The sequence below is a fragment of the Choloepus didactylus genome, chromosome 13 (genome assembly GCF_015220235.1).
Source record: "Choloepus didactylus isolate mChoDid1 chromosome 13, mChoDid1.pri, whole genome shotgun sequence".
Classification (NCBI taxonomy): Eukaryota; Metazoa; Chordata; class Mammalia; order Pilosa; family Megalonychidae; genus Choloepus; species Choloepus didactylus.
In genome coordinates, this window is record NC_051319.1 from 70309792 (window position 1) to 70322534 (window position 12743).

At 38.9% G+C, this 12743-nt stretch overlaps 1 protein-coding gene across 1 annotated transcript in view; it reads left to right on the forward strand.

Moving 5' to 3' along the window:
* Nucleotides 1-1073: 1073 nt before the first annotated feature.
* SLC27A6 (solute carrier family 27 member 6) overlaps nucleotides 1074-12743 on the forward strand; it is a 62690-nt gene continuing 51020 nt past the window's right edge. Inside the window, exon 1 of the mRNA XM_037801930.1 lies at nucleotides 1074-2178. Within this exon, the coding sequence (XP_037657858.1) occupies nucleotides 1689-2178 (490 nt within the window). The 5' untranslated portion in view covers nucleotides 1074-1688. The remainder of the gene's footprint in view (nucleotides 2179-12743) is intronic.

The window sequence follows — 12743 nt, forward strand, 5'->3', positions numbered from 1 at the left end:
CATAGGACTGAAGGGGGAGAGGAATCTTGTTATTTTTAAGGACAAAGAATAGTCAGCATTTGTTATTTTGTTTCTATTTTTAGATTTAAGCTTCAAAATCAATCAATATTTTTAGAAAATCTACCATGTAAAAAGCACTGTCCAGTCACTAAGGACAGAACTCCAAGTATAAACATAAAGACTAACCTACTGTTACTAAAAATTATAGCCATTTTACTTAGCTGCCTTTAGCAGTATTTGAGAGTGAATGCAAAATTTCTGGAAAAAACAAACCAATTTTGTAAGGTTTTATGAACAAAGCGTCCAAATACTCCTTTCTACTTCAAAAAACTTTCATTCTTAAATCTATCCACTCATAAATATAAATTTTACCATCTAACACACACACACACACACACACACACATTTTGGGGGAATTTAAAAAAATTCTTCACTTCGCGTCTATGGCATCTTATTTAGTTCCCATTATTTGTTTGTTGGGTCAGTGAATAACCTCGTGCAACAATCTTTCACCTTCCCAGCCTTGCAAGGTCCGCTGACCGCCCCTAACCCAGTTCCAGCAGCCTGGTTCCCTCACCCCCAATTTCCTTTCCATTGCACGCTTCCGTGTACCCCGGCTTTCCTCTTCGGGACAATCTGTTCCCGGCCAGAGGAAAGGGCCCCCAGCGTTGGATCCTGAAGTCCGAGCCGGCCAACACCGCACACATGTCCTGCGGCGGGACCCGCGCCGAGGGAGGAGCTGGCGAAGGGGCCCCGGGCAGTCGGAGCCGCCGTGCAGCCCTGGCTGGAGCTGGCTGCGAGCTGGAGGGCGGGAGGGAGGGGCGACACCCTCATCGCGGTTCGGAAGAGGGACAGAGCAGCCGAAGTACACTCTGACGCGGAGTTGCGGCTTGGGTGGGAGGCAGCACCTTCCAGCGGACGCGTCGGTCACCTGTGAGCAGTTCGCAGGGACCTGGTGCGTCCGAGGGGAGCTCCCGGGCGACCGGCTTGGGCGCTGCGGACGCGGGTGCCAAGGGGCGGGGGTCGGTGGGCGGTGCGAGGGCGAGGGCGGCGCTGCGGAGCCCGGGATCCCCGGAGCCCCGGGGATAACTTCGGGCCTCGGCGTGACGTGGAGACCCTGAGCGGTTTCTGGCTGGTGGAGACAGAAAAGCCGCAGCCTTTCTCAGACGTGGCCACTGCATTTTCTCCTGGCTTTAATTCAGCTTCCAGTCTCAGTCCCAGGACAAGCTGCCTCAGAAAGGAGAGCTTCTGCCAGTGGACCTTCTTCTCCTGAGGATGGTAGGGTTTGCTTAGGACTGCAGTGGTGCGGGAGACTGACCCAGTCCACCGGAAGAGGGGCCCAGAACGTGCTGGAGAACCGGGCAGGGCGCCGGGCACTGTCGGGGCTCCTGAGAGGGTAGGGTGCTGTGCGGTGTTTCGTGGATTCCAAGGTCCCTGCCGGTGCCTGCGTTGATTTCGCTTAGGAACCAGGTGCTTTGGTCTGTAGCCGTCCTGTGTCCCAAGCCAGTTCCCCAGTACCACTTGGGTCCACCTCCTCCACGTAAACTTCGGATTCTGTTCCTTAGCAACTTCCTCGAAGAAGTTCGCACGGAACTGCTGGTGACAGCCCCGAGCAGGGAGGACCGGCAGTCTCCTGCACCTAGAAGAGGACGCAGGTTGGACAAGGGTTAGAGTAGCCTTCTGACGGCATGGTCCCCATGCTTCTGTCATGGCTAACAGGATTAGGGACTGGAATGTTCTTCCTATACTTCTGGCAGACACTCCTGTTCCCTTTCTTCTGGGCTGACTTCTGGTACACGCTGAAGTTGGTGCGCTATGGAATTAGGCTGAAGATGTACAGCCTGAGAGGGGAATTGGTCACTATGCTGGATAGATTCCTGAGCCATGCTAAACAGCAGCCCCAGAAACCTTTCATCATCTACGAGGGAGACATCTACACCTATCAAGATGTGGACAAAAGGAGTAGCAAAGTCGCCCATGTTTTTCTGAACCATTCCACGCTGAAAAGAGGGGACACTGTGGCACTGATGATGAGCAACGAGCCCGATTTCATCCATGTGTGGTTGGGCCTGGCCAAGTTGGGCTGTGTGGTGGCCTTCCTCAACACCAACATCCGCACCAACTCTCTCCTTTATTGCATCCACAGCTGCAAGCCCAAGGCCCTAGTGGTGGGCGCAGGTAGAGTATGGGATGTGTCTGCTTGTACAGAATGGAAACCCTGTCCGCCTTCCTGCCCTCTTGTTTCATTAGAGCAGTTCACAACTAATGTTTTGTGGGTGTGATGAAATGCACATCTTAAGAGTACAGAGTACAGAGTGGTTTTAAAATCCCATGACTGGGCTAATCATTTCCTCTGTTGTAGATCAGTAAATATCAAGATAGGTTCAGGAAACTTATGAAATCTCTGTTTCCTTCTCTTTGGGGAGAGGGGTAATTTTCCTGCTTATTGGTACCTTCCGTAATTCCAAGAACATGGAGAGATGGAACTTGGGTTCTAAACTTTGTGTTCTACAATTCTAAACTTTATCAGTTCTGACAAAATATTTAATGATTAGGAACATCGTCTTGACTGCATTATGGAATGCTTACCTACCTCTAATCATAAGATTGCCAAGGTTGATTTCATTTTCAGAACAAATATGTTTAATCTGATGTGCATGAATTCCTGTCTCTGTGCCTGCTCTTATTTGCCTGCCTGCAAGTTAGGATCTGCCTGGGAGGTTTGGGCTCCCACTTCTGGGCCAGTGGGTGGACTCTTGACTAACCTAGTCCTCTTCCTCTATTCCTCTACCCCATCTGTGCATCATTTTCATTCTCCTTTTGGTTCCCCCTACCCCAGGGGATTAGGATGGCTTTGGATACACATATTCACATTCAAGTTTGAAGAAAAGTCTTTGGTTAGTACCATGACTAACATTTTGAAAGAACACAGAAAGATGGGTTGCTTAATGAAAAGGAATTGTTTTATGAAAGTTGATACTTATTTGGTATAATACAAAGTTTTTTTGTGTATTCTTCTTGTGGGGGCAGGAGAAAGGATCCTTGGCAAGGGCCTTAGTGAAATATGTAAGTATTTTGGATTAATAGATGCCTACAGATATGTCAGATAAAGTTTTTAAATTCACAGAGCAGTTTGAGCTAATAATCTACATGTATATACCAGTGAACCCTAAAGTATAGAACTTTCCAGGTATCCTTTATCACATAAAGTTCACACACCACATAATAATGAGTTAGGCAATATACTGAGAAAAGGATTAGTCCTTCAAGGCTATGTAACTCTTTCTAATTCCATTGTCCTTCCAGCTCAACTTGTGACCTGATAAAGCAGCAAAATGTTTACTCTCAGGCACTGATTTTTATTGGGTTTAAGCAAAGCAGAGAGGAGCCAGAAAACTTCCCTTGTGTAATTTGTGTTTATTTTTTCACGCAGCAGTCATGTTCTTCAAGGTTGAATTTGGAAAGAGGCTAACTTGTGGTAAAGATTTTTTGTACAGTACCAATAAGTAGAATAAATGGGTCACATCACACAGAATTTTGATAACTTGGTGAAACAATGTTTACCACTTGTGCAGAGGCAAATGAAAATGTGAATGCAGCAGGATGTATCTGCAGATATATTATGATCTTTTATTCCACTTCCCACACTACTGCCCAGTGTAATTTAGATTGCTGAGTTTCTGGAGCAAATGGCGACTTCAAATTATGCTAAAATTGATAAAGCCATAAATTCCCTTTAGAAGAGCAAGCTAAAAGGGCCAGAGTATCTCTGAAAAGATTTCGGTGGCAACCCGAGAAGCATACCATAGCTGGGTGTCTGAGGGATTGCCCTTTAAGTGTATAGGGCTATTTACCTCTCAAAATAGAGCACTCAGACTTTGCTGTTGACTGAATTGTTGATTAATTAGGTCAATTAATCTCACAGTTTAACTTGTGTCAGCTCTGGCTTTGCTTGCCAGTACCTAATTGCATAGTTTCCTTGTTTTTGTTTTTATCACCAGTAGCCAGTTTTTGCATAAAAAGCCACTTTGGAATGCTGAAAATTTAAGCCAAAACCATTTGTTTGATTTGCTCAGTAAGTAGGTGGCTGTGGAAATCAATCTTAAATCTCACTAACTACTCTTTATAAGGTATCCCCAAAATACATAAATTACATATGTTTCTTTGAAGATGGCAATTCCATTATGATCAATTAGTCGATCTTTTTTGTAAGATAGAGCTTAGATCATAGTCACCTTGCATTTGAAATTCTCATTGTGAACAATTGTGTTCTTGACATCTTGATTCTAATTGGTAAACAATATATTCATGTATTTTTTAGAATTTTTAATTTTGGGATTCTTAGATTCTCATTGGGTGTTTCTGATGGCAACATACTTTTGAATCCTTATATCCCCAGGGAGAGTGAATGGAGATAGAAAGATAGTCAAGTGATTTAGACAGAGAGAAACCAGACAGAACTGAACTTCTTATGGTCTGCCACTGTTAACTGTGTGATTGTAGATAGGATTATCAACCACCCTGGGCCTCATTTAATCCATTTGTAAAATGGAGAAAATACCATTTACTTCAGTGTAACTCTGAGGATCTAATGACCTGGCTTTTGTAAAGTGGTTATTATAATGCCTGGTATGTGCTAACTAGATCTTTGGTGAATTGAAATAATTGCTATTGTTATTGCAGACTCGTTCTGGGACTCTTGGTAGGGAATCTAATTTGGACTTTGCTGTTACAACATGATTTAGTGTCAGCTATAAAAGAGACAAGTATTATATTTGGAACACTTTATTTACGTGTTTTAGCAAAATTTTACTTTTCAGAAATTGTATAGAACCAATTTCAAACAAGTTTTAAAGGCCAGGCCAGATAATGTCCATAGGGGTAGGCAGTTTCAGTCATGGCAGAGTCAGTCTGTCAACTGTATCTCCAGGAACAAGGAAAAGGAAAAGATATCAGCTAAGCCACCTGGCAAATGTTATTCTTGTTATTTTCATTAACAATATCACCAGTTGTCATTTCCTCAGGCTGACTCTGTGTAAAGTACTATAAGTGATTTGCATACTATTTATTGTATCTATACCATTTTGCCTTAGAACACATGTCCAGTGGCATCCCAAATTCTCCTGGGATATTTTAGTACTTATTGAAAATTAAATAGGACTTAGATTAAAGGGTTTATATTAAACTTAGTGCTCTCCTTCCCTCGCCCCATCTTTCAACTCTGATATTGCTAATAGTACATGTTTCCAAGATTACCATCTACCTGTTTGTGCTTTTCTCTTTACTTAGAGCAAACAAAAATGTTGGGATGCTTGTATACCATTTTAATAATTGTATGTAATTATCTGTGTATCCTTTGGCAGGTTTAGTAATATAATAATACCTTCCATTTTTAAAGTACATTATAGATTACAAAGTATTTTTACACATACTATCTTTTGTGATCCTTACCACAGCTAATATTAGCCTTATTTTAAAGATGAGGAAAGCATGGTTTAGAGTGGGTAGGTGACCTTCTCAAACACTTTTATACAAGAGAGGCAGTATGGGGACTGCAGTTCAGATTTTCTGACACTAATTCATAGAGCCTGTTTGGTTCAGCTTCTCTCTCCTCTTTATTCCCTCATCTCCATCTTTTCCTTTCCTTTCCCCTTCACCTATCCCCTATCACCTATCCTTCCTTCTCTTACTTTCCATCCATCTACCTTTATTTCAGTGTCTTTTCCATTGAAACCTCGTACCTGAACATCCTGTCGCTATTTGTGGTCACTCAGTGGCATAATTAAACTTCTCCTAGCCAGTTCACAAACAGATACTTGTGCAGCCTTGAGAAATAGGCCAAGAACTAGGATATAAGCTCTTTGAGCTGAGGAAGTTTGTTTTGCTCACTGCTAAATTCTCGGTACTTAGCACACAGGAGAGACTCAATAAATATTTTTTGCCCAGATGAATGAATGAATAAATGAATGACTTAATAAAAAACTAAGAGGTGTAGCTATGGGCAATTGGTAACTTTTTATTTGCTTAGACATTTTTTGCTAATAAATTGTCCACTCTCTGCTGTCCATTTGGTAACCTGTTTGAGAGTAGAAATATCACTGGGATTTCTTTTTTATGTTATTTTTTATGTGTTGCTAAGTGTTAGAATCACAACACACTAAAAGGTCAAAGTCCTTTATTCACACTAGGCATCTACAAGGTTTTGGGTTTAACTTGCATGAATATATTTTTGCTCTCTCTTCTTTCTCAGTATACCACATGTATTTTAGATTTGATAGTATTTTCTGTTCCAACATAAAATCTTTTGAAGGATTTCAGGATTCTCTCATAGTTCACAAGAAGTAAATATCCTGTCAGCTCTATAAACGTATACAGTAATGCATGCAGTCTTGCACTAGTTTTCATGAACTGTTGCATTCAGACATGCAGGGCAAATGTTCCAGTTAACAGTTGGGCCATTGTATGTCTCCAAATGACTTCCGACCACAAAGGCATCTGCTTTTTAAGGACCAAGAGGAAGAGGTAGAAGAAAAATAAAGAAATAAAGACTATCTAAGTTTTCTAGCAAGGACTGTGTATTCAGATAGATAGGATGTATGGCTTGTGTGAACTTTTACTATCTTATTCATATGAATGACAGCCATACACATGTATTTTAGTTATTAAAGCATTTCTTTTTAATTATATTTAGTAAAATGACTGTTTTGCATATATGTTTTTTTTTTTCCATTTTAAACTTGGCTAGACCACTTCCACTCCAAAAAAATAATAATTAATAATTGAAGGGAAGCTTAAATTGCTTCAGTGATTCATGAGCTGGAAAAGATAGTGTTCTAAGCACTGATGCATGCATGGTTTTTCTTTACTGATCATGGGGACACTGACTCTGGGTTTTTGTTTATATCAACTATTGAACATGCGTTTACTGTGAGGGGATACTACTTGAATACTGGCAGAAGCGAAATCAATTTAAAGGGAGGTTGTGCTTCCTCAGGGATGTGGCAAGGCTGAATGGGAGAAATACACATCTTGGAGTCAGGCAAACATGGACTGTTAATGGAATGTGAGCACTTAGCAGATGCTCAATAAATATCATTGGGTCTTGTGTAAATTAAATGTAAAGCACGCAATAGGACGTCTGGACCATACTGTATATTCAATAAGTGGTTGCCATCATTATTTTTAATTGCACAGTGGCAGAGACAGACCCATAAAGTAAGAGATAAGTCTTTGCACTGTGCCTCTTGGGTTGGGGATTGCAGTGGGTACAATACTATATGGAGGGAGACCCAGGCACGTATTACACAACCCTACTGAATTGCCTCTAGGCAGCTGTCCTGTCCTTCCCAGTAGCAGTGCAGTAAACCTGAAATGTTGTCAGACAGAAATTAGGAGCTAGTCAGTTAGCTCTTCTCTGGCAAAGAGGAGGGTTCTTTTGCCATTTATAACAAAGAAGGTATGAGAAAAATAGCTAACCACTTGAAATGGGGCTTAATCCTGCAGATTAAGCTTTTGAGTTACCTTTTAAAAACTATGATGTGCTTACTGATGGGTCTAACTGTGTCTTGAGGGCTATGCTCTGCATTTACTCTTCCCAATTTTCACTATTGTCCTTGAAAAATTGCAAGCCACATCCACATGCCATTGTGGTCCCATTTGAGTAAAAAATTATTAATTGGCAAAAGGAGATGTGCTGGAAATAACAATGTCTGTTGAAACTTTCTACTTTTCATTTTCTTGAATAATTTTGCTTATAATAGATATACTGTCTACTTTCCAAAGATCTGAGATAAAAGGAAGTGAGCACATAAACCCACTTTCAAACTTGTGTGCATGGATTCAAGGCAGCTAATAAAATTGTTTGAAAAATATGTTATCACAGTTGAAAGACTGGGGCTCCTGTCATACATCAGTTTTGTATCTCGTTTCTTGAGAACATTGATACTTTGAGGAATGGAATCCCAACTTCCCTCTGTCTAGTTATATACTCTTCAGCAGGAGAAGGAAAAGCAATGATCTGACTTGAAAACAGACCAGACCAGTATCCCAGGAACACATTACCGATGGAGGGACCTGGACTTCATCTGTGTCTCAGACTAGGACTCCTCTCCCTTTGGTCCCTATGATCTCCTTCATTCAGCTCTCAACTCTCTGTATAATGAATGTGAGCTCCTTAAATGATCATGTTCATCATCATAACAAACAATAGGAATAATAATAAAACAATAACAATGGCCACCATCTACTGAAGTCTGACCGCGTGCCAGGCACCATAATGAGTGCTTTGTATATAACATTTAATTCTCCCAATCACTGTATGAGTTGCAGAGAGTAATTTTTCAGATAAGGAAATGAAGGCTCAGGGAAATGAAGTGACCTGTCCAAGATCATACAGCTAACAGCTTTTCTATACAGAAGAAGCAGAATTTCAATCCAGATCCATCTGGTTTGAAAGGCTACACTCTAAGGAATCAACCAGGAACTCTAATGTTTTGCTGAAATGATGTGTTTTCATTGGTGGGATAGGGTCCACAGTATAGATTGGAACCCACTCTTGGTGAGTCCCTTTGTGTCCCAAGTGTTAACTTTTCCCAGTCTTCATTTCTTTCTCACAGACTCCAATTCCTGCTCCCATAAACACAGAATAAAGCCAACGCTGTATGTAGGATTGTTAATTTTTTCAAGAAAAACGTATTTAATTTTGCCACACCTGCATGTGACCTGCTAAATGAATAAGAAATTAGATGCATAAATCTTTAAATTAACTTGGCAAATAACAAATGAAAAATGAAGTGAATTAGAGGAAATGAGAATTTTATTGGCTTTTTTCAGGATGAAGACTTTCAGATGCCTTCACTGGTATCACACTATAGGCTGTCTGTATTTGTCAGGGTTTTCCCAGAGAAACAAAACACACAGGATATATACATATATATATAAAATTATAAAGAATTGACTCATGGGACTGTGGGGACTGGTAAGTCTGACTTCTGGAGAGCAGGCCTCAGGCTGGAAACTCTCATAAAGGTATTGCTGAAATGAAATTGAGTCCAAATTCTCCTAAATTCTTCTTTCTGACCACTGAAATAATCCTCAGTTCTTGCTTTTAAGAACTCTAGCTGGTTGGTTGAGGAGACTCCCTACATTGCTGAGGGCAATCTACTTTGTTGATTGTAGATGTAATCAGCTGTACAGGCAATCCATGAAATCTCCTTGCAGCAAAAAGCAGGCTAGTGTTTGCTTAACCAGTCAAGTGGTCACCACAACCCAGCCAACTTCACACACGAAATCAAATATTAGACTGTCCAGATATGTGTTTTGATTTATAATTTTTCTAAGAATACTAACAGCATTTATTTTGTAGTAATAGGAAATTTAGAAGATAACAACGGCAATTTGAAATTATCTATTACTTCATAAAAAATACAGTTTAAAAGCCAAGTCAAGTAGACTATTTTCTCTAATGCCTTTTTGTTATTGAGCCCATGTACTGTCCACAGTGAGGACAATCTGTCAATTTCCAAAGCGTATCAGAACAACATAGTTTTTAAAAGGTGATTGTAAACTTTGTATTGAAGAAGGTTGAAAATAGCAAAGAAACATTTGAAATAATAATGATTAGTGAGAGAATAATAGCAGAACCAAATCTGCTTATAAAGCAGCAATAATTAAAAATTATGGTATAAGCACAAAACTAGACAGAGAATTGAGTGGGACGGAATAACTTGAATCACCTATCAAAGGAAAAGAAAGGTCAATAGATTATATTGGGACAACTGATTTTGAAAATAATTATGAATAGCAATATAGATAGGTGTTAAACTTTAGGGAATAAAGTTTGGAGTCTAGTACACTTGCATTCAAATACAAGTTCTGTCATTTATTAGCTTAGGCAGATCAGTTAATTTTTCTGACTTTCAGTTTCCTTCAAATTCCTTATATCCACCTCCTTAAAATGGAGATAACACATACCTCCTCAAGTTATTATAACTATTAATAAATAAATATTTGCAAAATTAGCCGGCATGTTATTCATAATGAAATGAGTACAAGGGCCTGATATGAAGTATTTGTATCTACATCTTCATATGAATTGCTTTAGGACATTCCTTATTTAACCATCATTTTTTTTAGAAACCGTAGCCTCCCTGTGCATTCTGTGACAAGCCTGTGGAGATGCTCTAAGTAGTAGGACAGTAGGTATAAGCATATGGTGAGATCCCTAATTTCTCTTTGGATATTTTATGAATATTGTTTTGTAGTATGGAAGCTAATTTCGTAGTAGGTTTATGAATGCATAGAAGTTTAAATGATTGACAATGTCAGTGCATTAAGAGCTATAAGCAATTGATTCCCTTTCCATACTTTTAAAAGAGTTTGTTTCATGTAGTATAAGATAATTTCAAGAGCTTTTTAGTTTTTAGTGCAGCATAACATAATTTACACTAATGGCACTTGAGAGGGATATATTAAATTTTTACCCCATTGATTTTATAGTCTCAGAAATGTAAACAAGAAATATAATAATATGTAGAAACAAGAAAAAAATTCAGACACAACGTGCAAAAGAATGATAGGCAGGGATCATATTTTACCTGTTTTTATGCTTACAATGACAACACAGTGTATTGCACATGGGAAAATGGATATGTATTTCTTGAAAGAACTATTGCTTTGGAAAGGGAGCTTGAGCCTTTTTCTGCAATGTAATCTTTGTTACAGGTCATATGATTCATATGTTCGATATGTTGAATGACCCAGTATGTTCAAATTAAGCTGTCTCATCTTGTCATATTAGCTTTCTGTAAAGACCTGAATCTACAATGGACCAATGGGCAGAGCTTACTTCTGTTGGCTAGACATCTATGCAGCAGCTGTGGTGTGTGTTTCCGGTGCAGTAAGCAAAATGATGGGCCCGGACACACAACCTTCTTTTGAGGCACTTAACGCTTCTGCAGGTGGTAGTACACTTCACTAAAGTATATTTAAACACATACTAATTTGTGTCAGGACTTAATATTCAGGACTTACTTTTTTAAGTGATGCTAAAAAGTTTTCATTTTATTAAGAAAGATTTGCAGTGATAAGTAAATAATGATTCTTTTCCTCTCCTTGAGTTTTATAATTTTTTTAAAATCCCAATTTCTACCATCCTCACCCATTATCACTATTAAGGAGAAAAGTAATTTATTAGACAGAATGCTATTTGGGAATTCTAAATGTGTCAGCTAAATCAATTTTAAAATATGAAGGAGATGAAATAGTATCTCCTCAGATTCCTGGAAATCTGCTCACTTCCTTTTTCTTTTAAAAGTTACCACTGTTCATAAAAACTGGCTGTTTTTTAGACTCTATATTTCCAACGAAGATTTGGTGACACTGTTAATCATATTGTCTTTTTATTTTCATTTATGTCCCAATTTAGACTACATGTTAAGAACATACATATGTTTGTGCTGTTAATTTACAATTCCAGATGAGGGATTTGAAATTAATGTCAGAAACTCATATGTTCAAATCACCAGAGAGAGTCATGAAAATGAAATCAAGAACTATTTCTATTTTTTTTTTTAAAAAAGTCCAGATAGTTTCCTTCTCCTGTTTTTAAAATTTATTTCTGTCTTGTCTTTTTCCACAGCATTCCTTGTAGTTTTTCGCTTCTCTTTCTTGTCAGAGTAATCTGTATATGGCAGTATGCTGTCTATACTCACTGGAACTAGGTGTTTTATCTGGACTTCTGTATTTTCTTTTATGTGGATTTGTTACAGAAATAAAGATTGAAGAAAAACTTTTAAAGTACCAAATACCCCCACCAGACATATCAACCCCTTATCTGTAGCCCCTTTTATCTGATAATAGTAGGTCTTTTGAAAAACTTTACATTGGATGTCTCTATTTAGCATTTTTAAAAACTTGTTGACTATTGAAACATCTACAAATCTGAAGACAAGAGTTATTTTATTAAATTCTTTTTCGGTCTTAGCTATAGTGATCCAAGTTCTTTAAACCTTAAAAATAATGTCTCAGATTGAAAACTGCATTAACTCCAAAAGTATTCAGTATGCCCAAGAATGTTAATGTAGATTTTTAAGATAATTAATACAGCATTCAGAAATCCTTTATATTTTAGAAGAATATGAGGTGTTATAAGAATAAGGAAATAAAATTGGAGTACCCATGTGGAATATAAAAGTTGCATTTTACCTCCAGAAAAACATGTTGTTAAAGTAAGGGAGAACTAAATTTAAAAGAATTTAAAGAATATAAATAACTGCATGTGTCTCTGAAAAAAAAAAAATGTCTTGCTTATACAAAAGACTCTACAGGAATGGTGACAGTCAGTTTCTTTTGTAACCCCATGATGCTGGGTACTTTAATAGGCAGTGTTTCCTTCTCAAGGACCCAGTCTTGCCCTCTAACTCCCTTCTCTGCCATTACTCTCCTGAGCAGATGACATTTTCCTCTACAATTAATGGCAAAAATGAGAAAGTCTGGTTCAATCTCCAGATTAACTCAACATAGCCTCACCTCAGCAGCTGCTGTTTTGTTATCTTTCCAGGAGATGCTGGCTGAGAGAAGTATCCTTCTTTTCCGAAGCCTGAAATTCAACCCAGGTGCTTGATCCTGTCAGGACAGCTAAGTCCTTCAGGCCCGAAGATGCCGGTTCTCTAGGCTTTTCTACTTCTCTGCCTTCTTTTCTGCTTGGCTTTTGGTTCTGCACCAGCCTTCGTTGATGGCAGGTA